At 41.9% G+C, this 26,414-nt stretch overlaps 2 protein-coding genes across 5 annotated transcripts; both read right to left on the bottom strand.

Moving 5' to 3' along the window:
- Positions 1–1,174: 1,174 nt before the first annotated feature.
- On the bottom strand, positions 1,175–19,892 carry LOC129826589 (17-beta-hydroxysteroid dehydrogenase type 3-like). 2 transcript variants are annotated; one of them, XM_055887493.1, is made up of 11 exons: positions 19,660–19,891; positions 4,447–4,493; positions 3,792–3,867; positions 3,552–3,659; positions 3,024–3,091; positions 2,834–2,878; positions 2,527–2,561; positions 2,263–2,344; positions 2,059–2,124; positions 1,565–1,714; positions 1,175–1,459 (listed from the first exon to the last, which is right to left on the bottom strand). In XM_055887493.1, exons 1-11 carry the CDS (start codon positions 19,808–19,810, stop codon positions 1,364–1,366), a joined length of 924 nt encoding a protein of 307 aa, XP_055743468.1. In that variant the 5' UTR covers positions 19,811–19,891; the 3' UTR covers positions 1,175–1,363. The 2 variants fall into 2 exon arrangements, with proteins under 2 accessions (XP_055743468.1, XP_055743469.1); XM_055887494.1 differs by lacking the exons at positions 2,059–2,124; positions 2,263–2,344; positions 2,527–2,561 and having other exon boundaries at positions 19,660–19,892.
- Positions 19,893–24,877: 4,985 nt separating this feature from the next.
- On the bottom strand, positions 24,878–26,283 carry LOC129826588 (39S ribosomal protein L41, mitochondrial-like). 3 transcript variants are annotated; one of them, XM_055887490.1, is made up of 2 exons: positions 26,177–26,283; positions 24,878–25,504 (listed from the first exon to the last, which is right to left on the bottom strand). In XM_055887490.1, the coding sequence occupies exon 2, from the start codon at positions 25,464–25,466 to the stop codon at positions 25,059–25,061; it is 408 nt and encodes a 135-aa protein (XP_055743465.1). In that variant the 5' UTR covers positions 25,467–25,504; positions 26,177–26,283; the 3' UTR covers positions 24,878–25,058. The 3 variants fall into 3 exon arrangements, with proteins under 3 accessions (XP_055743465.1, XP_055743466.1, XP_055743467.1); XM_055887491.1 differs by lacking the exon at positions 26,177–26,283 and adding an exon at positions 25,792–26,170; XM_055887492.1 differs by lacking the exon at positions 26,177–26,283 and adding an exon at positions 25,849–26,170.
- Between the last annotated feature and the right edge of the window lie 131 nt (positions 26,284–26,414).

The following is a 26,414-nucleotide window of genomic DNA, read 5'->3' as shown; positions in this document are numbered from 1 at the left end:
TGAGCACGGCGCCCCACATCAAAATATTTTTTCACCAGCACAGGTTTCATAAATTCACAAATAGCGAATAAATAATCACTTACTTTCTGAAAATCTTCCTCTGATTTGTCATCCAAAGGGTCCCAGCTATAACATGTAGTGTCCTTTTGTTAGATAAAATCCTTCTTTATATCCCAAAAAGTCAGTTTAGTTGGCTCCATCAATTTGAGTAATTCACTCGTTCAACATGCAGAGAAAGGAATCTGAAAATCTACCCCTAAACTTTTTTTCAATAAGTCAAAATAAGTTTCTATTTACCCCTCAGATACGCTAAAATGTAATCAAACTGTAATATTTCTTACGGAAAGAAGTATGTTCAATAGGAAACCGATTTTATCAGGTGCGTCCTGTCTTCATGGCGCGCAAACACGAATTTCCAAGACTATGTCCCTGTACTAAAACTGATATTTCTTCTTCATGTTTTAAGTTACAAGCCTGACACCTTGAACATAGACTACTGACACTATGTGGAAGCCATAGGAATTGCATCCAGGGAGCTAATTTTCTAAATGATCTTGTACTTCCCATTCTAAGAGGATGGTCTCTCAAAACAAAGACATTTATGGTTGGTTTTTCTTTGGATTTTCTCCTACCATATCTATTGTGTTGTATTCTCCTACATTAATTTTTACATTTCTACAAACTTCAAAGTGTTTTCTTTCCAATGGTACCAATTATATGCATATCCTGGCTTCAGGGCCTGAGCAACAGGCAGTTAACTTTGGGCACATCATTCAGATGGAAATTGAGAAAAAAGGTGCCTAGCCCTAAGAAGTTTTAATTTGAAGTGACAAAGTGTAATTAATAACTTCAGCATGCTCAAAGGGATATTCAATATCTGCTTTCTTATTTTTAGCCATCGACAATAGGTGCCCTTCTTTGCGAGGCATTGGAAAGCCTCCCTGGTCTTTGTGGTTGAATCTGTGTTTTGAAATTCACTGCTCAACCGAACCTTACAGACAATTTTATGTGTGGGGTACAGAGATGGGGTAGTTATTCAAAAATCATGTTAAACACTATTATTGAGCACAGAGTTTGTCCATGCAACTTATGTGACTTGTTAAGGACATTTCTACTCCTGAACTTATTTAGGCTTGCCATAACAAAGGGGTTGAATACCTATTGACTCAAGAAATTTCAGATTTTAATTTTTATTCATTTGTAAAAATGTCTAAAAACATTATGGGCCATTTACACAATCTCAATTTAATCAATTTCAGGCCGTAACACAACAAAATGTGGAAAAGGTCAAGGGGTGTGAATACTTTCTGAAAGCACAGTATATGATGATAAAATGGTGTATGTGTTGCAAGTGATCTATCACCTATTTCCCCAGTCTTTTCTTCACATATTCCAGTAGACTGTCCTGCATGCTCTCACTATGGAGGATCTGCTTGGGAACAGTCTTTACCATCCAACCCTGTAGGAGGGAGAGAGGCAAGTGGCATGGTTTCAGTGATGGCTCTGACTATACACTGTAAATACTTCTCCTTTCCAAATCTGTAAATGTTCTCATGTGTTTTACCAGTACTGTGTGACAGATGCTGCCGTAGGTCTTGTCCCCGGCTAGGAGGTACTCCAGGGACGACCTGACAAAGTCCTCCGCTGTCAGGGTCACCATGTTGGGCTTCTGGTAGCCCGTCATGGGGGTGGACACGCCAAATGGAGCCACTGCCTGTGACACAGAGATACAGGAAAGATAAATAGAGTAAATTGACAAATAGAGCAGACAAAGTCAGAGGTCAGTTCCATTTAAATTCAGTCAAGTGGGGAAGTGAATTCAACTTCCAATTGAAAAGTGCCATTTATTTCCCTTGAGTACTTTTTTAAATGATTGATTTAGCTAGAATTTCAATTCACCTGCTAAACTGACGGAATTTCTATAGAATTCACCCCAGCTCTGATAGCAGATCCCCAGTACACAGTCAGTGCACATACGGATCATTTGAGCACCCTTCCCCCATTCATATGAATGTAAAATAAATGCATGCACACTGATGCTTAGATGTATCACTGCACCTGTATCATGACTCCTTTAGCTTTATATTCAGCCTGCAGACCTTGAGAGAACCTCTCCACAAACACCTGGACAAAGACCGCCAATTAGTAGTTTGTGTAACAAATAATCAGAATAATTTTTCAACAACTTACTGATCATCCTGTACTTAAATGAAGCTAAGTGAAGCGATTTCAAAGTGAAAGACAGAGCAGATCTGTACTAGCCTTTGATGCGCAGTACATTGTGTATATGGGGGAAGGAACACTGGCCACACCAGAGGAGATGTTCACGATCATTCCCTTCCCTCTGTAAGAGAATATACATCCAAATACATGGCTCTGGTCAGGACTACTCAAGCTCTACTCCTAACATTCATCAACATATGTTCATCAAGCAATTAACAGACAATTTCAGTAAACTGGACTTTTGATTGATTGACAGTGTGAATTCTCAATATTATATTGAGGAAAACCTCTCTCCAAAAACACCTCATCTCCATCCCTGGCAGGACTATTTGGCACATCTGTGGGATAAAGTATAAGACAAGTCAGTTAAAAACAAGAAGACACCTAAAGTGATACCCATAGACTTCCACTCATTGTGCTAACGCTACTTAGCATTGGCCCGCGAAACAACCTATAACTTCCCTCATACAGGACACAGAGACATAAAAATGGTATCCAAGAGTTCATCTGACTCTGGGGAAGTAGATAAAGGGCGTCATTGCCAACATCCTGAGATATACCTTTTAAGCATAAACACCTGATGTAATTCAATAGCAGTAGGTCTACCCACCTTGACCAAGGCTTTCACATTGCAGTTGATCACTTTAGTAATTTTCTGGAAGGAAAACAAATACAATAATGAAGTGTGTTTCCCTTTCTTTGTCATCCGTCTCCCACCAGGTAACATCAATGTAGGTGAGAGGACATGTGAGGTACGAGGTCAGGCTAATAGATAACCAATAGTGTCTGTCTCCTCTCACCTGTTCCAGGTCTTTAGTCTGCAGGAACTTGCAGGGAATATGACTGGGTAGAATCCCCACGTTATTCACTGTGTGGATTGGATAAGATGTTAACTTTCATTGGCATTAGGTAGACCATTTTTGGAGATCATTATTTCTCCTTGTCTTATTTATAATACTATACTTAAGCAATAAGTCCCGAGGAGGTGTGGTATATGGCCAATGTACCACGGCTTAGGGCTGTTCTGAATGCACAACGCAACACGGAATACCTGGATACAGCCGTTAGCTGTGGTATATTGGCCATATACCACAAACCCGTATTGTGCCTTATTGCTATTAAAAACTTGTTACCAACGTAATTAGAACCTTAAAAATATAGATATTTTTTGTCATAGCCGTGGAATATAGTCTGATATACCATGACTTTCAGCCAATCATCATTCAGAGCTCAAACCACCCCATTTATAATCAAATTTTTAACATTTCCAATAAATACGACTGAATGACACGACTTACTGCACTTACAAAAATCTGAAAACCACGTACCTAATACACCAATATTTAAGCCTTTCAGCTTCCCTTCAATGCACTCGTACATGTCATCCTCAGTGAAGTCGGCTACGATCACTTTCACTTTCTGACCCGTGGTTTCTTCTGTGAAAGAGCAATGTCACGGAATGAAGATCAATAGATACATTATTGATCCCATTGACCTAACATCTAAACAGTCCCCAATGACAATGTTGCTCATCCCAGAAGAAGAAGAAGGATGTCAGTTCCTCCCACCTATCTCCAGTGCCACCCGATCCAGTTTGTCCTTGGTTCTGCTCAGGATCACCACGTTCAGCCCACGTCCTGCCAGCTGCACAAGTGGGATTGAACCACAGGAGTTAGTGATGGAACGTCAGGTAGGGTTGAACCACAGGAGTTAGTGATGGAACGTCAGGTAGGGTTGAACCACAGGAGTTAGTGATGGAACGTCAGGTAGGGTTGAACCACAGGAGTTAGTGATGGAACGTCAGGTAGGGTTGAACCACAGGAGTTAGTGATGGAACGTCAGGTAGGTTTGAACCACAGGAGTTAGTGATGGAACGTCAGGTAGGGTTGAACCACAGGAGTTAGTGATGGAACGTCAGGTAGGGTTGAACCACAGGAGTTAGTGATGGAACGTCAGGTAGGTTTGAACCACAGGAGTTAGTGATGGACAGACAGGTAGAGTTGAACCACAGGAGTTAGTGATGGACGTCAGGTAGAATTGAACCACAGGAGTTAGTGATGGACAGACAGGTAGAGTTGAACCACAGGAGTTAGTGATGGAACGACAGGTAGGGTTGAACCACAGGAGTTATTGATGGTAAGACAGGTAGCATTGAACCGTAGGAGATAGTGATGGACAGGTGGGATGTCACAGGCATATTCAGAAACAACAATGGGAACTTACTTCAAAGGCATATGCCCTCCCTATTCCGTCTGACCCACCAGTGACCACTGCAACAGAGGAAGATGGGATAGGATGTGACTGGAAAATCTCTTTCCACATAGCTGATAGAAGTAACCAGGCAGTAACATTTCCCACCACTACAGGCTTCATTCACCACAGCATGGGTGTACTGCTCCACTTAGAACTTCCCTTTCCTTTTCCCTCTCCTCTCCTGCAGACAATAAAAATAGCAATTTTCTTCTGTGTTTGTTTGCATATGCTATCTTGTCCTGACACAGTGTACTCATATACATACAGTGTGTTCCTCAGTTCTGATAAAAGGACCGCAAGGACAGAGAACCAACAGGAGATCAGTCTCTGTGTGTTTAATTTGACCTTTGTCCTGATGAGTCTGATTTCTGTTCACGCACACACACGCAGTATGTCCTCATTCTAGAACTGTGTGTGTTTTATACACTGTCAGATGTTTGACATTATACAATGGGTGGGTCTAATCCTGAATGCTGATTGGTTAAAACTGCATTCCAGCTGGTGCCTATTCCACAAGTTACCACCGGGTAAATCTACAACGTTAAATGCCTATTTACTCTGTTCCATCAGACTGCGCAATCCACTGTCTCATCAGCCCAGCCAGGCACCTTATAAACTTGATCTCCACTATAAAAAAAATCTAGACATTATCTCACATTTCTTTTCGACTAACATTTAGTTTTCAACAGCGGAGATTCCTTGCTTTCTGTCTCTCTGACACTTAATAAAACATTGTTTCAATATTTAAATTCGATCTCCAGCTGTCCCATAGTAATGAACATGTCGGGTTGGGACGAGAGAGGCAGGCAGAGTTTCTCAGCCAGTCGAAATCATAAATCAGCTGGCATCATTTTTATGGATATATACAAAGAAATGTCCATTGAAAAAAGGTCAAACGAAACAAAGTGCAGCTAGTTAGCAGTCTTTCCAGCTTCAGTATGAGGTTATTGTGTTAGCTGTGTTGTTGGCTAGCTCCTCTGAACAACAGTGTCCTAATGAGAGAGCACAGGCGAAATCGTGCTTCATTAGCACATTGTTATGGATGTATCCAAAAAATGTCACTAGAAAACAGCTTCAAATATTATTCTGGCAGCACTGTTTGACGTGTCTGTAAATTAGCCATAGTTGGCTATCTACCAAGAAAGGGATGAGAACGTTGTCAGCCAGTATGGCAATGGAACATTTAGAATGAACGTCTGGGTTGCGTCCATAGGTAAAGAACAAAAAGATTGAACAACTGGGTTGCATCTCTGGCAACCGAACGATAGAACAAACGACCAGCTGGCTTGGGTAGCAACCCTAGATTTGTGTCGGAAATATATATATTTGGAAATATTAAATAGTATGGATAAAATAATCAAAATATTGGTAACCCGTTGTATAAATGTGATAATGCCCTCGAAGCCGGTGTTTGGTGAATATATTGGCACGGTTTGCCGGCCCGAGACTAAGTTTTGCCAGCTTCTCAGGCATTATCACTTAAGTAGAACTAACTCCAGATATAATTCAGGGTGAATTGTATTGGGCAACTAAGAAAAACACTACAATTTTAGATTTGGACTATTCATTTTTATACAGTGTCATGCTAGCAGTGTCATGCTAGCAAAAGAGATACATTACTTTCATAAACTGCAGAATTAATTTGGAGAGTTTTCAATATTGCTGCGGTATTTGCAGTCCAGTGTTTATTTCTCTGTGGTCCCAGTAACAAACTCATCCATACTTTCTGACCATGAGGCAGTGCCTGGCTTGAAGAGCGAACAAAAACTAAAAATGTTTGTCTTCACCATGCCTTGGTAAACCAACAGGGCAGAAGAATCTTGTTGTTTGTGTTTGACTAATGCAATTCACTAATTGTATATGCTTGGGAACAAACACATACAGTGATAGTGAACATAAAAGTTCAGAATAACAACTCCAGCCTTCGAGAACCTTCGAACCAAACTCTACCAAAGAAGCCCTGGTATGTTCCACTCTGAGGGGAAGGGAGGGATGTTAAGGGAGCATTGGTTATTGACCTTAATATAACAAAGGCAGCAGTATCTTAACAGAACTGAGTGGTCTTAGGGCTGTCCAAGCTAGCCTGCGTGTCTTTCTCCCTCAGTAGCTAGCTGAAGTATATTCAGTCTCCTCTGAATGTACAATGTCAGACTGTCTGTTTTCCTCCTCTTGACTCCTGTCTTCTCCTGCATTGCTTCAGGGCAGAGAGATGAAGCAAGAACACACACAAAGCACATCTTGACGCACCAGAAACTTCCCACAGAGGAAGAATTAGAAACAACACGGTATGGGACACTGAAGGCTACACAAACACAAACAACACAAAGACACACATTGAAGGCTACACAAGCAAACGCATACACACAGACACAGACTGAAGGCTACACAAACACACACGCACACACTCTAACCAAACATGTCACGAACACTCAAAAAGGCTTGATAGTTAAAGGAAACAGAGAAAGAGAAAACAAACGTATGTTCATTTGATTTCAAATGAGCTTGAGAGACTCTTCCAGGTTAAGGGGAAGGAAGAGGATAATACGCTCCAGAACATACTGTTCTATTTGCTTTTCCCCCCCCTGCGCTGGATTGGAATTGAATAGAAGCAGAGCTTGGGAAAAGGGAGGTGGTCAGGCTACGTATTGTTGGTCCTTTATGGGGAAAGAGAACACCACAGTTTACAGCACTGTGGGAGGCAGAACACACTCAAAGGAGGAGAAGAGGACCCAGTAACACCAGTTGACTGCTCCCTCAGGACCACAGGACTAGTTGTGTGTGTCCCTGTGTGTTTCAGTTTGTGTGTGGGCGTGTATGTATTTTGATTGCGTAGCTCTCAGTGTCCCATACCGTGTGGTATAATATTAGGTCAGTCAGTATATGATCTTTTAGGAAACTGCCTCGGAGACTTTCAGCTACTCCCATAGAGGGCCTGATAAGTCTGACTATATAAGTCTGACTATATACACTGCCTTCAGAAAGTATTCCATCCTTTCCACATTTTGTTGTGTTACAGCCTGATTTAAAAAAAAATGATTACATTTAGATCACGGGCCTACACACAATACCCATGATGTCAAAGTGAAATTATGTTTTTCAAAATCAATCAAAAATGAAAGCTGAAATATCTTGAATCAATAAGTATACAACCCTTTTGTTATGACAAGCCTAAATATATTCAGTAGTAAAAATTTGCTTAACAAGTCACATAATACGTTTCATTGACTCACTCTGTGTGCAATAGTGTTTAACATGATTTTGGTGTTTAACATTATTTTAAAATGATCTCATCTACAGTTGACGTTGGAAGTTTACATACACCTTAGCCAAATACATTAAACTCAGTTTTTCACAATTCCTGACATTTAATCCTAGTAAAAAGTCCCTGTTTTAAGTCAGTTAGGATCACCACTTTATTTAAAGAATGTGAAATGTCAGAATAGTAGAGAGAATGATTTATTTCAGCTTTTATTTCTTTCATCATATTCCCAGTTGGTCAGAAGTTTACATACACTCAATTAGTATTTGGTAGCATTGCCTTTCAATTGTTTAACTTGGGTCAAACGCTTCGGGTAGCCTTCCACAAGCTTCTCACAATAAGTTGGGTGAAATTTGGCCCAATCCTCCTGACAGAGCTGATGTAACTGAGTCAGGTTTGTAGGCCTCCTTGTTCGCACCCGCTATTTCAGTTCTGCCCACAAATCTTCTATAGGATGAGGTCAGGGCTTTGTGATGGCCACTCCAATACCTTGACTTTGTTGTCCTTAAGCCATTTTGCACAACTTTGGAAGTATGCTTGGGGTCATTGTCCATTTGGAAGACCCATTTGCGACCAAGCTTTAACTTCCTGACTGATGTCTTGAGATGTTGCTTCAAAATATCCACATAATTTTCTTCCCTCATGATGCCATCTATTTTGTGAAGTGCACCAGCCCCTCCTGCAACAAAGCACCCCCACAACATGATGCTGCCACCCCCGTGCTTCATGGTTGGGATGGTGTTCTTCGGCTCTCAAGCCTCCCCCTTTCTCCTCCAAACATAATGATGGTCATTATGGCAAAACAGTTCTATTTTTGTTTCATCTGACCAGAGAATGATTCTCCAAAAAGTATCATCTTTGTCCCCATGTGCAATTACAAATCGTAGTCTGGCTTTTTTATGGCGGTTTTGGAGCAGTGGCCTCTTCCTTGCTGAGCGGCCTTTCAGGTTATGTTGATATAGGACTCATTTTACTTTGGATATAGATACTTTTGTACCTGTTTCCTTCAGCATCTTCACAAGGTCCTTTGGTGCGAAAAGTGTAAATCAATCCCAGAACAACAGGAAAGTACGTTCATCTCTAGGAGACAGAAGGAGTTGTCACGATCGTTATAAGGAGTGGACCAAGATGCAGCGTGGTATGTTTCCTACCCTATCATTTGGAAGAGAAACTTAAAGAACAAAAACAATAAAGTGGACAAACGAAACGTGAAGCTCAGCGTAGTGCTCACAGGCAACTATACCTAGACAAGATCCCACAAAGCACAATGGGGAAATGGCTACCTGAATTTGATCCCCAATCAGAGACAACAATAAACAGCTGCCTCTGATTGGGAACCATACCAGGCCAACATAGACATATAATTCCCCTAGATAACCCACCCATAATCACACCCCGACCTAACCAACATAGAGAATAAACAGCTCTCTATGGTCAGGGCGTGACAGTACCCCCCCCCACCCCCCCCCCCCCCAAAGGTGCGGACTCCGACCGCAAAACTTGACTCAATAGGGGAGGTTCCGGGTGGGCATCTACCGTCGGGGGCGGCTCCGGTACGGGGGCGAAGTACCCACTCCGCTCGTGGATTCATCGGAGGAACCGGACCGTGGCTCGTCGCCGGAAGAACCGGACCGTGAGTCGTCGCCGGAGGAACCGGACCGTGAATCGTCGCCAGATGCTACGGACCGTGGATCGTCGCTGGGGGCTCCGGGCCGTGGATCGTCGCCGAAAGAACGGGAGCGTGGATCGTCGCCGAAAGAACCGGACCGTGGTTCGTTGCCGGAGGAACGGGAGCGTAGATCGTCGCTGGGGACTCCGGACCGTGGTTCGTCGCCGGGGACTCCGGACTGGGAACCCCCGCTGGAGGCTCTGGACCGCAGACCGTCGCTGGAGGCTCTGGACCGCAGACCGTCGCTGCAGGCTCCGGACCGCAGACCGTCGCAGGAGGCTCCGGACCGCAGACCGTCGCAGGAGGCTCCGGACCGCAGACCGTCGCAGGAGGCTCCGGACCGCAGACCGTCGCAGGAGGCTCCGGACCGCAGACCGTCGCAGGAGGCTCCGGACCGCAGACCGTCGCAGGAGGCTCCGGACCGCAGACCGTCGCAGGAGGCTCCGGACCGCAGACCGTCGCAGGAGGCTCCGGACCGCAGACCGTCGCAGGAGGCTCCGGACCGCAGACCGTCGCAGGAGGCTCCGGACCGCAGACCGTCGCAGGAGGCTCCGGACCGCAGACCGTCGCAGGAGGCTCCGGACCGCAGACCGTCGCAGGAGGCTCCGGACCGCAGACCGTCGCAGGAGGCTCCGGACCGCAGACCGTCGCAGGAGGCTCCGGACCGCAGACCGTCGCAGGAGGCTCCGGACCGCAGACCGTCGCAGGAGGCTCCGGACCGCAGACCGTCGCAGGAGGCTCCGGACCGCAGACCGTCGCAGGAGGCTCCGGACCGCAGACCGTCGCAGGAGGCTCCGGACCGCAGACCGTCGCAGGAGGCTCCGGATCGCAGACCGTCGCTGGAGGCTCCGGAACGCAGACCGTCGCTGGAGGCTCCGGAACGCTGGAGGTTCCGGACTGTGAAACGTCGCCGGAAGCTCTGGACTGGGAACTGTCGCCGGAAGCTCTGGACTGGGAACTGTCGCCGGAAGCTCTGGACTGGGAACTGTCGCCGGAAGCTCTGGACTGGGAACTGTCGCCGGAAGCTCTGGACTGGGAACTGTCGCCGGAAGCTCTGGACTGGGAACTGTCGCCGGAAGCTCTGGACTGGGAACTGTCGCCAGAAGCTCTGGACTGGGAACTGTCGCCGGAAGCTCTGGACTGGGAACTGTCGCCGGAAGCTTTGGACTGGGAACTGTCGCCAGAAGCTCTGGACTGGGAACTGTCGCCGGAAGCTCTGGACTGGGAACTGTCACCGGAAGCTTGGTGCGTGGTGCCGGCACTGGTGGTACTGGGCTGGTGACACGCACCTCAGGACGAGCGCGAGGAGCAGGCACAGGACGTACTGGACTGTGGAGGTGCACTTGAGGCCTGATGCGTGGGACCGGTACAGATGGCACCGGGCTGGTGACACGCACCTCAGGGCGAGTGCGGGGAGGAGACACAGGACGTACTGGACTGTGGAGGCGCACTGGAGGCCTGATGCGTGGGACCGATACAGCTGGCACTGGGCTGATGACACGCACCTCAGGGCGAGTGCGGGGAGGCGGCACAGGACGCACTGAGCTGTGAAGGCGCATTGGAGACACAGTACGTATGGCCGGCACAGGATATCCTGGACCGAGGAGGCGTACTGGAGACCAGGAGCGCTGAGCCGGCACAACTGTCCTGGCTGGATGCTTACTTTCGCACGGCAAGTGCGAGGAGCTGGCACAGAACGCACCGGGCTGTGGATGCGCACTGGAGACACATTGCGTATCTCCGCAAAACAGGGGGCCTGACTTGTCCCACGCTCCTCACTGCGACTGTCTTGCTCCAGATACCAAACCATCCACTCTACCTCATCAATCCCCACAACTATCTCACAATACTCCTCGCTCAGTCTATCCCAATATTCCTCTTCGCTCTCAGACTCGCTCCTCGGCTTCGCCGACCAACACGTGTACACCTCCCCCAAAACTTTGGGGGCTGCCTCTCGGGCTTCCGTCGTGGTCGAGAACTTCGGAGTCACCGTTGATCCTCCTTTCTCTCCCGGGCCCAGGATGTCTGCTCCTTCTGGCCATGCTGCTTGGTCCTTTGGTGGTGGGATCTTCTGTCACGATCGTTATAAGGAGAGGACCAAGATGCAGTGTGGTATGTTTCCATCCTTTTATTTGGAAGATAAACTTAAAGAACAAAAACAATAAAGCGAACAAACGAAACGTGAAGCTCAGAGTAGTGGTCACAGGCAACTATACCTAGACAAGATCCCACAAAGCACAATGGGAAAATGGCTACCTAAATATGATCCCCGATCAGAGACAACGATAAACAGCTGCCTCTGATTGGGAACCATACCAGGCCAACATAGACATATAATTCCCCTAGATAACCCACCCTTAATCAAACCCCAACCTAACCAACATAGAGAATAAACATGCTCAGGGCGTGACACGAGTCTCCTTCCTGAGTGATATGACGGCATCGTGGTCCCATGGTGTTTATACTTTCGTACTATTGTTTGTACAGATGAACGTGGTACCTTCAGGTGTTTGGAAATTGCTCCCAGAGATGAACCAGACTTGTGGAGGTCTACAATTTTTTTTCTGAGGTCTTAGCTGATTTCTTTTGATTTTCCCATGATGTCAAGCAAATAGGCACTGATTTTGAATGTAGGCCTTGAAATACATCCACAGGTACACCTCCAATTGACTCAAATTATGTCAATTAGCCTATCAGAAGCTTCGAAAGCCATGATATCATTTTCTGGAATTTTCCAAGCTGTTTAAAGGCACAGTCAACTTAGTGTATGTAAACATCTGACCCACTGGAATTGTGATACAGTGAGTTATATGAGAAATAATCTGTCTTTAACCTTTCACGAGTATCTTCCCCGGGTCCGGGATCACCCCCCCCCCCCCCCCCACACTGAGTAGCATAGCCTAGCATAGCGTCACAATTAAATAGTAGCATCTAAATATCATTAAATCACAAGTCCAAGACACCTAATGAAAGATACAGATCTTGTGAATAAAGCCACCATTTCAGATTTTTAAAATGTTTTACAGGGAAGACAAAATATGAAAATCTATTAGCTAACCACGTTAGCAAAAGACACCACTTTTCTAACTCCATCAGTTTCTTACTCCATCAGGTGCTATCACCAATTCGGCTAAACTAAGATATTGATAGCCACTAACCAAGAAAAAAACTCATCAGATGACAGTCTGATAACATATTTATGGTATAGGATAGGTTTTGTTAGAAAAATGTGCATATTTCAGGTAGATGTCATAGTTTACAATTGCACCCACCGTCACAAATGGACTAGAATAAATATATAGAGCAACGTGTTTACCTAATTACTAATCATCAAACATTTCGTAAAAATACACAGCATACACTAATCGAAAGACACAGATCCTGTGAATACAGACAATATTTCAGATTTTCTAAGTGTCTTACAGCGAAAACACAATAAATCGTTATATTAGCATACCACATATGCAAACGTTACCAGAGCATTGATTCTAGCCAAAGAGAGCGATAACGTAAACATCGCCAAAATATATAAATTTTTTCACTAACCTTCTCAGAATTCTTCAGATGACACTCCTGTAACATCACATTACAACATACATATACAGTTTGTTCGAAAATGTGCATATTTAGCCACCAAAATCATGGTTAGACAATGACAAAAGTTGCCCAGCTGGTCAGACAATGTCGTGCGCCATATTAGACAGTGATCTAGTCGTATACATAAATACTCATAAACGTGACTAAAAAATATAGGGTGGACAGCGATTGATAGACAATTTAATTCTTAATACAATCGTTGATTTACATTTTTTAAATTATCCTTACTTTTCAATACAGTTTGCACCAAGCGAAGCTACGTCTAGCAAGATGGCGTCATAAGCGATTAACATTTCTCGACAGAAACACGATTTATCATAATAAATTGTTCCTACTTTGAGCTGTTCTTCCATCAGAATCTTGGGCAAAGAATCCTTTCTTGGGTCCAATCGTCTTTTGGTCGAAAGCTGTCCTCTTGCCATGTAGAAATGCCCATTGCGTTCGGCATGAACTGGAACCGTGCCCAGAGATTCACAGTGTCTCAGAAATAAATGTCCCAAAATCGCACTAAACGGATATAAATTGCTATAAAACGGTTTAAATTAACTACCTTATGATGTTTTTAACTCCTATAACGAGTAGAAACATGACCGGAGAAATATAACTGGCTACACTAATGCTTGGAAAAAGAACGGGTCGGTATCCACCGTGCGTCCGACGCAGCTGGAAAGGAGTGCCTACCTACACGTGTTTTTGTTTTATAGGGGCTGTGATTGCGCAATCGATACCATTCAAATCGTCATCACGTAAAGGCATCCAGGGGAAGACGTAAGCAGTGTCCGTATCCTGATAGCGTTCACAGTGGCCTTTAAACTGACTCCAGATCAGGTGCCAAAATGTGTGAAATCTGACTCCATGTCAGGGAAATTGCTGTAGAATGAGTTCTGTTCCACTCAGAGACAAAATTCCAACGCCTATAGAAACTAGAGACTGTTTTCTATCCAATAATAGTAATAATATGCATATTGTACGATAAAGAATTTAGTAGGAAGCCGTTTAATCTGTAATGCAATTATGCTAATGAGAAAACAGCAACCCCTGTAGTCGCAAGAATTAAACAAATGTTCGATTTTTTTTTTTTTTTTTTTTTTTTTTTTTGGGGGGGGGTGGATCAGCTTAATATTGCGGAAAGAATGTTGCTTCCAATGTAATTGTCTGCATCATTTCCAATCCCCCATATTTTTGGGGGTAAATATATATATCCATTCACGTATGATTACATATTTATTTTTTTATTTTTTTTATTTCACCTTTATTTAACCAGCTAGGCTAGTTGAGAACAAGTTCTCATTTGCAACTGCGACCTGGCCAAGATAAAGCATAGCAGTGTGAACAGACAACAACACAGAGTTACACATGGAGTAAACAATAAACAAGTCAATAACATGGTAGAAAAAAGAGAATCTATATACAATGTGTGCAAAAGGCATGAGGTAGGCAATAAATCGAATAATTACAATTTAGCAGATTAACACTGGAGTGATAAATCATCAGATGATCATGTGCAAGAAGAGATACTGGTGTGCAAAAGAGCAGAAAAGTAAATAAATAAAAGCAGTATGGGGGGTGAGGTAGGTAAATTGGGTGGGTAGTTTACAGATGGACTATGTACAGCTGCAGCGATCGGTTAGCTGCTCGGATAGCAGATTTTTAAAGTTGTTGAGGGAGATAAAAGTCTGTAAAAGTCTGTAAGTCTGTAAAAGTCTGTAAGTCTGTAAAAGTCTGTATATATACACATATATACATACACATACCTACATAGACATACATACTTTTTTAAAGAGTATACCTTTATTATTATTCCCCGCAAACCCTACCACCGATCCCCCAATTGGAGTAAACTGATAAACATTTCTGTTTTTACCTTCAATTTATACATCTTATACACATTTTACAGACACAGTCTACTTTATAATAGTTCTCTCTTGTTTGTTCTTAGTCCTTCCTCTATTTCTGTTGTCCATCCAGTTTGATTTCCACTTGTAACTGTGCTATTTCACAATAGCTCCGCACCTATACACATTTCACAGATCCGTGTGCCCTACATTGTTTATCTTGTTATTAGTCCCACCCTTCAGCTCCACTCAACCTTTCCCATCTATCTTCCAACATCATCCATTTCGGATTTTTATTTGCCATATATTTTTCAACTGTGCTGTGATGCTTCACAAAAAATTTGAATCTTCCTATTCTCATAGCTTCCACGGATTGTAAACTAAAAATATATTTTTTTGCTAAAATAATTATTATATTATTGATTGATTGACTATAGCTTTTCAAATCCCCCAGTATTGCTATCTGTAGCGTTAGTTCTACGCAAATGTTGCAATTCTTCAACCATTCCTGGACCTGTGACCAAAAACGAGCTACATGCGGACAATACCAAAATAAATGGTCTAATGACTCTGCCTCCTCACAGCAGAATCTACAGAGCTGGGAAGATTGTATCCCCCATATATATAACATTCTATTAGTTGCAAGAATTTTGTACAATAATTTAAATTGAAAAATTTGAAGTTTTGAATCCGGCGTTGTTTTGCGTATCAATTCATAAACCATGTGCCATGGAATGGGTACATCGAAAATCTCTTCCCAACTATTTTGCAATTTATATGGCACAGCTGTAAGTTTTTTGGTCCTTAAATGAAATTGGTATATGTTTTTATTTATCACACTTTTCTTTAACCATTTATGTTCTTTAATATAAGGCCGACATACAAGTTCCTTACTTACTGGAAAAATTACTTGTGTCATGGACAAAGAAGATGTCCTAAATGACTTGCCAAAACTATAGTTTGTTAACAAGAAATTTGTGGAGTGGTTGAAAAACGAGTTTTAATGACTCCAACCTAAGTGTATGTAAAATTCCGACTTCAACTGTGTCAGATATGGGCAGAAAGCTTAAATTCTTGTTAATCTAACTTCACTGTCCAATTTACAGTAGCTATTACAGTGAACGATTACCATGCTATTGTTTGAGGAGAGTGTACTCCACAATACAAACCTAATTGACAGAGTGAAAAGAAGGAAGCCTGTACAGACTACACATATTAAAAAACATGCACTAAAGTAATACTGCAAAACGTGTGGCAAAGAAATTCACTTTTTAATTAAGCGTTATGTTTGGGGAAATACAACACAACACATCACTAAGTACCACTGTACGCTTGAAATATATGGCAAGACTTGAAAATGGCTGTCAAGCAATGATCAACAACCAACCTGACAGAGCATGAAGAATTTAAAAAATAATCATTAAATATTGTACAATCCAGGTGTGCAAAACTCTTAGAGATTTACCCAGAAAAACTCACAGCTGTAATCTCTGCCAAATGTTATTCTAACATGTATTGACTCACAGCGTTGAACACTTATCTAATCAGGATAGTGTTTTATTATTAATATTTATTTTTACAAATGTTAGATTTTTTCTTCCACTTTGACATTACAGAGTAGTTTGTGTAGATTGTTGACAAAAAATTACAATTAAATCCATTTTAATCCCACTTTGTAACACAACAAAATGTTGAAAAATTGAAAGGGTGTAAAAACGTTCTGAAGGCACTGTAAGTCTGACTATGTAAGTCTAAAAGGAAAAGTGGTGCGTGCATATGTATTCACCCCCTTTGCTATGAAACCCCTACATAAGATCGAGTGCAACCAATTACCTTCAGAAGTCACATAATTAGTTAAATAAAGTCCACCTGTGTGCAATCTAAGGGTCACAGGATCTGTCAGATGATCTCAGTATATATACACCTGTTCTGAAAGGCCCCAGAGTCTGCAACACCACTAAGCAAGGGGCACCACCAGGCAAGTGACACAATGAAGACCAAGGAGCTCTCCAAACAGGTCAAGGACGAAGTTGTGGAGAAGTACAGATCAGGGTTGGTTATAAAAAAAAATATATCCGAAACTTTGAACATCCCACGGAGCACCATTAAATCCATTATTTAAAAATTGAAAGAATATGGCACCATAACAAACCTGCCAGGAGAGGGCCGCCCTCCAAAACTCAGAGACCAGGCAAGGAGGGCATTAATCAGAGAGGTAACAAAGAGACCAAAGATAACCCTGAAGGAGATGCAAAGCCCCACAGCGGAGATTGTAGTATCTGTCCATAGGAGCACTTTAAGCTGTACACTCCACAGAGCTAAGCTCTAGGAAAGAGTGGCCAGAAAAAAGCCATTGCTTAAAGAGAAAAACAAGCAAGTGTAACGGATGTGAAATGGCTAGCTAGTTAGCGGGTACGCGCTAGTAGCATTTCAATCAGTTACGTCACTTGCTCTGAGACTTTAAGTAGGGTTGCCCCTTGCTCTGCAAGGGCCGTGGCCTTTGTGGAGCGATGGGTAACGACGCTTCGTGGGTGTCAGTTGTTGATGTGTGCAGAGGGTCCCTGGTTCGCGCCCGGGTCGGGGCGAGGGGACGTACTAAAGTTATACTGTAACATTGATGCTGTTGACCCGGATCACTGGTTGCTGCGGAAAAGGAGGAGGTTGAAAGGGGGGTGAGTGTAACGGATGTGAAATGGCTAGCTAGTTAGCGGTTACGCGCTAGTAGCATTTCAATCAGTTACGTCACTTGCTCTGAGACTTTAAGTAGGGTTGCCCTTTGCTCTGCAAGGGCCGCGGCTTTTGTGGAGCGATGGGTAACGACGCTTCGTGGGCAACCGTTGTTGATGTGTGCAGAGGTTCCCAGGTTCGCGCCCGTGAGGGGACGACGTAAAGTTTATACTGTTACACAAACACGTTTAGTGTTTGCCAAAAGGCATGTGGGAGACTCCCCCAAACATATGGAAGAAGGTACTCTGGTCAGATGAGACTAAAATTGAGCTTTTTGGCCATCAACGAAAACTCTGTCTGGTGCAAAACCAACCCCTCTCATCACCCCGAGAACACCATCCCCACAGTGAAGCATGGTGGTGGCAGCATCATGCTGCCATCGGCATCTCAATCCAATTGAGAATCTGTGGTAAGATTGCTGTACACCAGCAGAACCAATCCAACTTGAAGGAGCTGGAGCAGTTTTGCCTTAAAGAATGGGTAAAAATCCTAGCGGTTAGATGTGCCAAGCTTAAAGAGACATACCCCAAGAGACTTGCAGTTGTAATTGCTGCAAAATATGGTTCTACAGAGTATTGACTTTGGGGGGGTGAATAGTTATGCACGCTCAAGTTTTCAGTTTTTTTGTGTTATTTCTTCTTTGTTTCACAATAAAAAATATTTTGCATCTTCAAAGTGGTATGCATGTTGTGTAAATCAAATGATACAAACCCCCCAAAAATCTGTTTTATTTCCAGTTTATAAGGCAACAAAATAGGAAAAAGGCCAAGGGGGTGAATACTTTTGCAAGTCACTGTAACAGTCCCTGATTTGCAGTGGAACTGCTTTGAGGTCCAGAGTTGAGTTTGAGGGCTATGGGGTCTAAGAAAGAAAAATACCCATACATTATATACACTTAGTTTAGGTGTGAAGCATGGAAACAGTGTTCAAATATCATGCTTTCCTTTTCTGGACTATCAATGATGTCAGCCAGTCCAATAATATTACCAGATAATACAATGTGTCAACATGACATCAATGTGACATTAAAATGGCGTTGATACCTGTGTCATGACATTGATAGTTATGGCATGACATTGATAGTTATGGCATGACATTGATAGTTGTGTTAAAAACAACTTTAATTCACTCACCAAAACTCCCCTCTATTCTTTAAAGGGACAATCAGCAGTAGAAACAACAACAAAGCATAATCCCCGCCCCCTGTTTCAGTAAAAAGCTGATGGAAAAAATCAAAATCAAATCAAATTTTATTAGTCACATGCGCCAAATAAAACAGTGAAGAAACTTTACACCTTACAGCTGACCTTACAGCTGGAGAAATGTAACCACTTTCAAATTCATGGACAGAGCTATGGATGCAAGGACTGACCATCCATGATATCAACATTTTAGCTTTAACCATGTTTTGAGGCTATATAGTGTTTGTTTACGTTTACTTTGTTTACAAACGTTGGGTTATAAAAAACATATCTTTTAGGTTCTGATGGGGTTTGACCGTTGAACTAAACTCATGAGGCATTTAGAAGTTATATTCTTCAAGAATCAATGGGTGCATATGATTAATTTATAATATAAGTCCAAAAATTGATACAGCGACTGCTGATTGCCCCTTTAAAATCGAAGTGAACCACTGGGCTGTGAATGACCTTACAGGGTGTTCCCCAGGCACCCAGACATTTAAAGATCTAGACGAAAAATTAATGGGTTTAATCTGGGTCCAGATGGAACTCGTTGTCCTTCAGTATAATTTGCACAGTGAGATCACACTGTGACCACAAGATGCCACACTTCTTTACATCCAGTGCAATACCTTAGAGCCAGCTAGTCAGAGGTTTGATGCCACAAGGTGTTACAGGGAAAGGCATTCAAGTATAACATTTTCATATAAATGTTTAACCACTTCATGAGACTTTACTTCCAGATGATCCTTCCAAATGACTTACTTATACAATAACTTATTTTCGCCTCCAATGGCAATATTCAGTGAACACACACACACACACACACACACACACACACACACACACAAACAGTCCCCACAAGTATAGTTAAACATGTCAACACACACACATAAACACACACTCAGAGCTCACCTGCCCACTCTCCCATGGATGTAAAGAAGGACTCTGGCTGCGGGAACCAAACTCTGGGATGAAACATCTTAGCGAAGCGGACCATTTTCACTCCATAAAATACAATGACTGCAGTGCCAAGAGAGACAAAAAACACCTCCATGAAATCCATAGCACTGTCTGCCTGCCACAACAAACTCTGACTCAGTCTGCTTTGACCACACTACAGCTCCTCAGCCAGAAATACCCACTGGGGAATGACCGGGGAATAGCCAATCCATAGCCCCTCCTCCTCCTCCTCCTCCACACACACACACACACACACACACACACACACACACACACACACACACACACACACACACACACTTGCAACACAACCACACTTGCAACACAACCACACACACACACACCTGCAACACAACCACACACACACACTTGCAACACAACCACACACACACACACTTGCAACACAACCACACACACACACACCTGCAACACAACCACACACACACACACACACACACCTGCAACACAACCACACACACACACACCTGCAACACAACCACACACACGCACACACACACATACACACACACACACACACACAGAGAGAAGGCCACACAAAAACATACACCAAATTAAATCCAATCAGATCAAGCTACAGCTTCCATTTCAGTGAAGGACAAAACAGAGAAGTTGTCAGATGTAGCCTCTACTTCTCTGTATCAAATTCTGAATGATTAATGACTTAATGTAGAAATGCTCTCATGCATTTCCTCACAGCTAAATCAAGACGACTTACTTTTGTAGTGTTTGAAAATACATACAGGCTTTCTTCAGAACAAGGAGATCGTTCCAGATTGACGTTGAAATTGGATGTCCTGAAGATGTCGGGAAATACCTTCAAAACCGGCCACTAGAGGTGAGAGGGAGCTCTATTGCCATAAAATAAGCTTGGGTTTTGCTAAAGTGTTGTGTACAGGGCTGCTGAATGGCTGTAATTACATGAAATGGAACGATTCAAAACAGCAGGATGTTTTGGTGATTAAACCAATGTACTTATTATAGTTTACAGTAAACGTCTACGTAAATGTCTACAAACAAAATGGATGCACAATGAAAGGTTTTGAATGTAAAACTGTCTGCGTTACAAGTGTTACCAGTTTGGAGTTCTGTACTAAGAGTTTTGAAAATTCACCACATAGTTGTGAAAATAGTACAATAGCGATTAAAATAAACAGTATAGTGTAGTGTACAAGGCAATGCTGAAATACCTGGGTTGTATATAACAATATATTCCATTCATTATCTGAATTTCATTGATACACTGTAAGCTGATGAATTTCAAGCAGAGACAGGCGATACTGTATCAGTTGACAAGTCACATAGAAAAGGTGATCTTGTACAATGTTGCATATAAAAGGTATACAACACCTTGCTAAGTTTTTACAGTAGTCAACTGCTTTACAATACCCCTACTTCTGATTGTGTCTTATGTATGTACTGTATAAGGACAATAAAACTGTAAGGCTGACATATTTCTCAACTTGCTCACAACCTGCCATTGGACACTTTTTTTTTTTAAAGTCAAGTTATAGTCAAATACTGTATGGAAAATGATATTTACCACCTACTATTCTTTCCATTCAGCACTTTAAAAAGAACAGATTTGAAATGTGTATCTTTAATCTTTTGCTATTGTATTAAATGGTAGTTAAAATGACTAAATGGTGAGCCTATCATTATCTGGTGTATTGGTGACTAAACAAAATGTGCTCATGATATTTCACGGAAAACTTTGATTTTACGTGAATGACTCAGGTGTGAAAGATGTGTGCACAATTAAAAGTTCTGAACATAAGATAGGGGCATTACAAGTGTTATCACCTTAGAGTTGTTTTACTTGAATACTGTACATCTGAAAAATGTGCCAAAGTGATTGAAAAAAACTGTTAGGGAAATGTGCAATACGTCTGGAAAGTAGAAACAAAAGGTATTTTATGTACTCAAATGTACTACTATGATGAGGACTTGTGATTTTACTTCACAGTAAGTTTTATACAAATCTGATATTGACAAGATCAGAGATGTGCTGTATGCAACAAATCAAATCAAAGTTTATTGGTCACGTACACAGATTAGCAGATGTTACAGCAGGTGCAGTGAAATGCTATTGTTTGTAGCTCCTACAGTGCAGTTATACAATATCAATACAATACCAATATGCAAATAATCCAGAAAGTCCAAAACAGAAATACATCCCCATGAGTGTACCACCCTCCCTCAGGCCATGGATGAAGCATGCAATGATTTCAATCCAGACCAACAGTAAACAACTCTGGAACGTTTTACTGCAGCAGGCTGTAAATTATGGTTAATTCTGGGAACATTGCTGTTTTTCAAATGGTACTGCAATTCATCCCCACAGAATAGTGTACTATACAGTATCTTTGGAGTTCCAAAAACCTTTTGACCACTAGTGGGTGCATTGCATTGTTGTTTCTGGTACATTAACATATTTTGAGGTGTATACATTTGTTTTTATTAAAAATATTTTCCTTCTTTATTATTTTTCCCTAACCCTATCACCCCTCCCCTAATTGGAGTAAAGTAATGGACAACAATACTTAGGGTTTTATATACTATATACATTTTATGGACATGGTATATTTTACATTAGTTATATTTTTTCTGTTCAGCTACCCTCAACCCCTCTCATCTATCTCTGAAAACCATCCAGTTTTGATTTCTAATTGCCATATAATTTTCAACTGTGCTGTGATGTTTCACAAAAGTGCTGAACCTTTCTATTCTCAAAGTGTCTAAGATTGTAAATTAATGATAAACATTTTTGCTGAGTATTATTATATTATTGATCGATTGACTATGACTTTTCAAATCACCCAGCTAAACATTGTTTCTTTACTTTCTTTAATTTATTACATTGTGAAATATGTCTTCAATGATCACATCTCTGATCACACAATTTTAATGGGTAGTGCAAATGTATTGCCTAATGTGAAAACAGTAATGTACAGTAATTTACAGTACTGCAGCATAATAACAATAACAATTTTAAAACATGGATCTTAAATGTTTTGCTATTGGATTAACTGGTTTTTAAAATTATTAAATTGTTGTATTTTGGTGATTAAACCAATGGACTTATTATGTTTCACAGTAAACATATTTTGGATCTATGGTTGTGTGGTGAAAGATCTCTACAAACAAAATGAATGCACAATGAAAGGTTTTGAATGTAAAACTGGCTTCGTTACAAGTGTTGCCAGTTTGGAGTTATGAAAATTCACGACATACTTGTGAAAAAGAAACTAACATCTGGAAATAATCTATTCTGAGTAAAACATATGCAAACACACACACACCCAACATTCTCACACAGATTACATCACATGACAGCTGATTGTCAAATATTTTGATATTTTCTTGTGAACCTATTTAATCATGGGATAACGGTCAATATTGTGGCATTTTGTCACCCTCTACTGGACCACACAGTTCATAAAAAGGCACAGAGATCACAACAGCAGAGTATATGGTACGCACTTTCACCTCACCTTCGAGCAAAGTGTGGGAACTGGGGCTAGACAGTGGCATGATGTGCACATGAAAACTTACCCCTTTACCACAACTACAATGTCTGATTGATTTTTAAAGGGGCATTCCAACAAAAAGGTTTAGTAAAGTACTATAGAATTGTAAGAGCGGGTAATGTTTTGTCATTGTGTCAAATCGGTATTTTTCACTTCCTCTAGATGTGGGCAGAGGAGTGTGTTCCGTCTTAGCTTCCTACATGCTCGACAACTCCCTGGCCTATAGAGCTGACTGGTCGTGCCTGTTCCTGGATGAGCCTCCCCCTGGAGACCACAGAGCAACAGTTCCATACAGGAAGACACCTAAGGATTCAGTATGAATCTCCCACTGCCAACTTCAATAAGATGACACAGGATGTCGTGTTTATGTACCTGAGAGCTTATCCCCACCACCTGCTAGCTCTGTGGCATGCCCACTTCCCTGTCCCAACCCTTCTAAGACCGCGTTCTGCATGTGTGGCACTGTGACTGGACCCCACAGGTCACTTGCACTGTGAAAGCCCAAGGTGGATAGGGAGATGGTTGCCAGGCTGGAGCACCAGCAAAGTAGAAGTTGAGAGTCGTTTTAGTCTCATTGGTGAAACCCATGAAATCAGGAGGCAGAGACAGACGAATGCAAATATTTCACCTGTGAGGAACATACCTGTATCGCCTACTTGAATGTTCAAACAAAACAACCAGCACAGGTTAAATTATCATTTTTTAATAAAAAAATCTAATCTTGAAGATAGAGCGCTTACAGTAAAATGCAAAAACTGTGATACAAAACACTGTCACACAATTAGATTTTTTTTTACTGAAAGTGCTATATGTTGAAAACTTTACTGCTGATGTATAATTTTGGGGAGCATATAACAGTGGACTAATGAACATTATACAATGTTTTTTGAGTGAACTATCACAAAAGTATGCTTGCTTCCCTGACAAGTGCATCATGGACTTGTTACAACTGTGTTGAGAAATGTTCCAAGAAAAGCACTTCTTCCATGTATATATTACTGAACAACAAATGTCAAAGAATGTAAACATTCTGTGCAACAAATTTGAGAGAAATAAGCATGAAAGTATGGAACATTTCTGGGATCTTGTATTTAAGATAATGAAACACGGGCCACTTTACATGTTGCATTTATTTCTATGCATATCATCTATGCATAGTTACTTTAATAACTCTAACTACATGTACATATTACCTCAACTAACCCAGTGCCACCACACATTGACTTTGTACTGGTATCCCCCTGTATATAGTCTCACTATTGTTATTTTACTGATGCGCTTTAATTACTTGTTATTTATTTCTTATCTGTATTTTTTTTAACCGGTATTGTTGGTTAAGGGCTCGTAAGTAAGCATTTCACTGTAAGGTCTACACCTGTTGTATTCGGCACGCAACTAATAACATTTGACACACACACACTTTACAATACAAATACTGTATTTGGATACCCAGGTTTCTCTGTGTGTGTGAGACTTGGTGGACATCTAAGCTTAGTTGGATATAATCATGTATTATGATCAATTGACCGTTTTGATTTTGCTTAGTGCAAACCTCAACTACATTCAAATAACCTGTAGCCAACATGCATATTGAGGTCTAAAAAATATAAACGACCAAAACATAATATACATGTTTTAATAAGAAGTGCACATACTAGTACTTTCAGCAAGCACATTCACAATACACCAGTGTCCAGTAAAACAACCTCTTGACCTCCCAACACACATCTCCCAACACAAACAAAATAAGTCAATGATCCTTAACACTCAAGAGTTCCAGGTGGATAATATTTGGTGGACTACTTATCGTATAAAGTTCTTGGGGTAGAGTTTGAATAACTTTCCTTCCTGTGTGGGTTCAAACCCGTATTTCTCCAGCTGTTCCTTATCAAAGGAGCCTTCCTCAAAGTCTTTCTGGATCTGTGGGGCCACAGTCTCAGAGAACAGACCCTCAGGGGTGACAGCGGGCTCCGTTCCAGCCGGGGTGCGGTACGACACGTAGGGCTTGAGTTTGAATCCCTCCAAGTTTGGCACCACAAACTGAGGGATCATTGCCTGTACTGGAACAAATTTTCTGCTGGAGGTCAGTACTCCCGTTGGCTGTGCCCCTCTGCCTTTGTAGTGAGTCCTTGAGCCACGCTTGCTGGTGAATTCAGCCATACGATCCGCTCCTCTCACAAGGCCCCTTCGAAGAGCATTCAATACACCCATCGCATCGAAGAGTTTTAGTCTCGAGCTGGAGGACAAATCTGTATGGAGTCAATGAAATGGGTGAGATTACAACTGATAGTTTAAACCTACTCTGGAAACAATATTAAGCAGCCAACTCAATCACTGCAGCTAGCTCCTCACTGTGGTGAACCTAGGTACCTTTATGGTGTCAGTTCTTTCACATTAGTTTAAATTAAGTAAATGAGACTAAGATGAAGAATGAGAAATCAATTGGTATATTCTTGACTTCAGTTTCCTTCCCTGTGCAAATTAGTCAATTGTTGAGCAACTACGGCTTCTTTCTCGCTAGCTACTAGTAACTAACCTTAACGGTCGATGTTATCATGCTTGTACCGTTAACGTTAGGCACGACTCTAATTACCACATGTTCCATGTTGTGATTCTTCCCGAAGAGATGGCTAATAATTGAAAACGTCTGAACATTGTCCTCTGTCCATAGTTTCGTTGCTGGCTGTTATAACTAGCTACCTTGTATGTTGATAGCACGAGTTAACTAGCTATTGTAGCTCGCAAAACACATGGCATGGGTTAACAACACACTCTCGGTTTCTAAACAGCTGTAGTGCGGACATTAATTATTGAAGTAGCTAGCTAGATCAACATTTGGATAAAACGCACGATAGTTACTAGCTACATGACTTCGATTAATCTCACTTTAGCGATAATACGTGGAAATTCTACACACTCACCTTGAACAGCGCCCACCGGAAGATAGAGCGCACACGAAGACACCGACCTCAGAATAAAACGTTTTGTTATTGGTTGGATTCAGTCAGTGGTAGCCAATTGGAATTCCAGATACTGGCAGTGATTTAACAAGGGCATGAAAATACATCTGTACAAGACTTTGACAGTGGAGAATAAAGTGGAACGTTTGGTAATACGAGCCAGTAAGTGAACATATTTTCATTTAACCATATAGTGTGG

The sequence above is a fragment of the Salvelinus fontinalis genome, chromosome 28, assembly GCF_029448725.1.
Source record: "Salvelinus fontinalis isolate EN_2023a chromosome 28, ASM2944872v1, whole genome shotgun sequence".
NCBI classification, from domain to species: Eukaryota; Metazoa; Chordata; class Actinopteri; order Salmoniformes; family Salmonidae; genus Salvelinus; species Salvelinus fontinalis.
The sequence above is the reverse complement of the archived record's forward strand: the minus strand, read 5'-3'. Positions and strand labels throughout refer to the sequence as shown.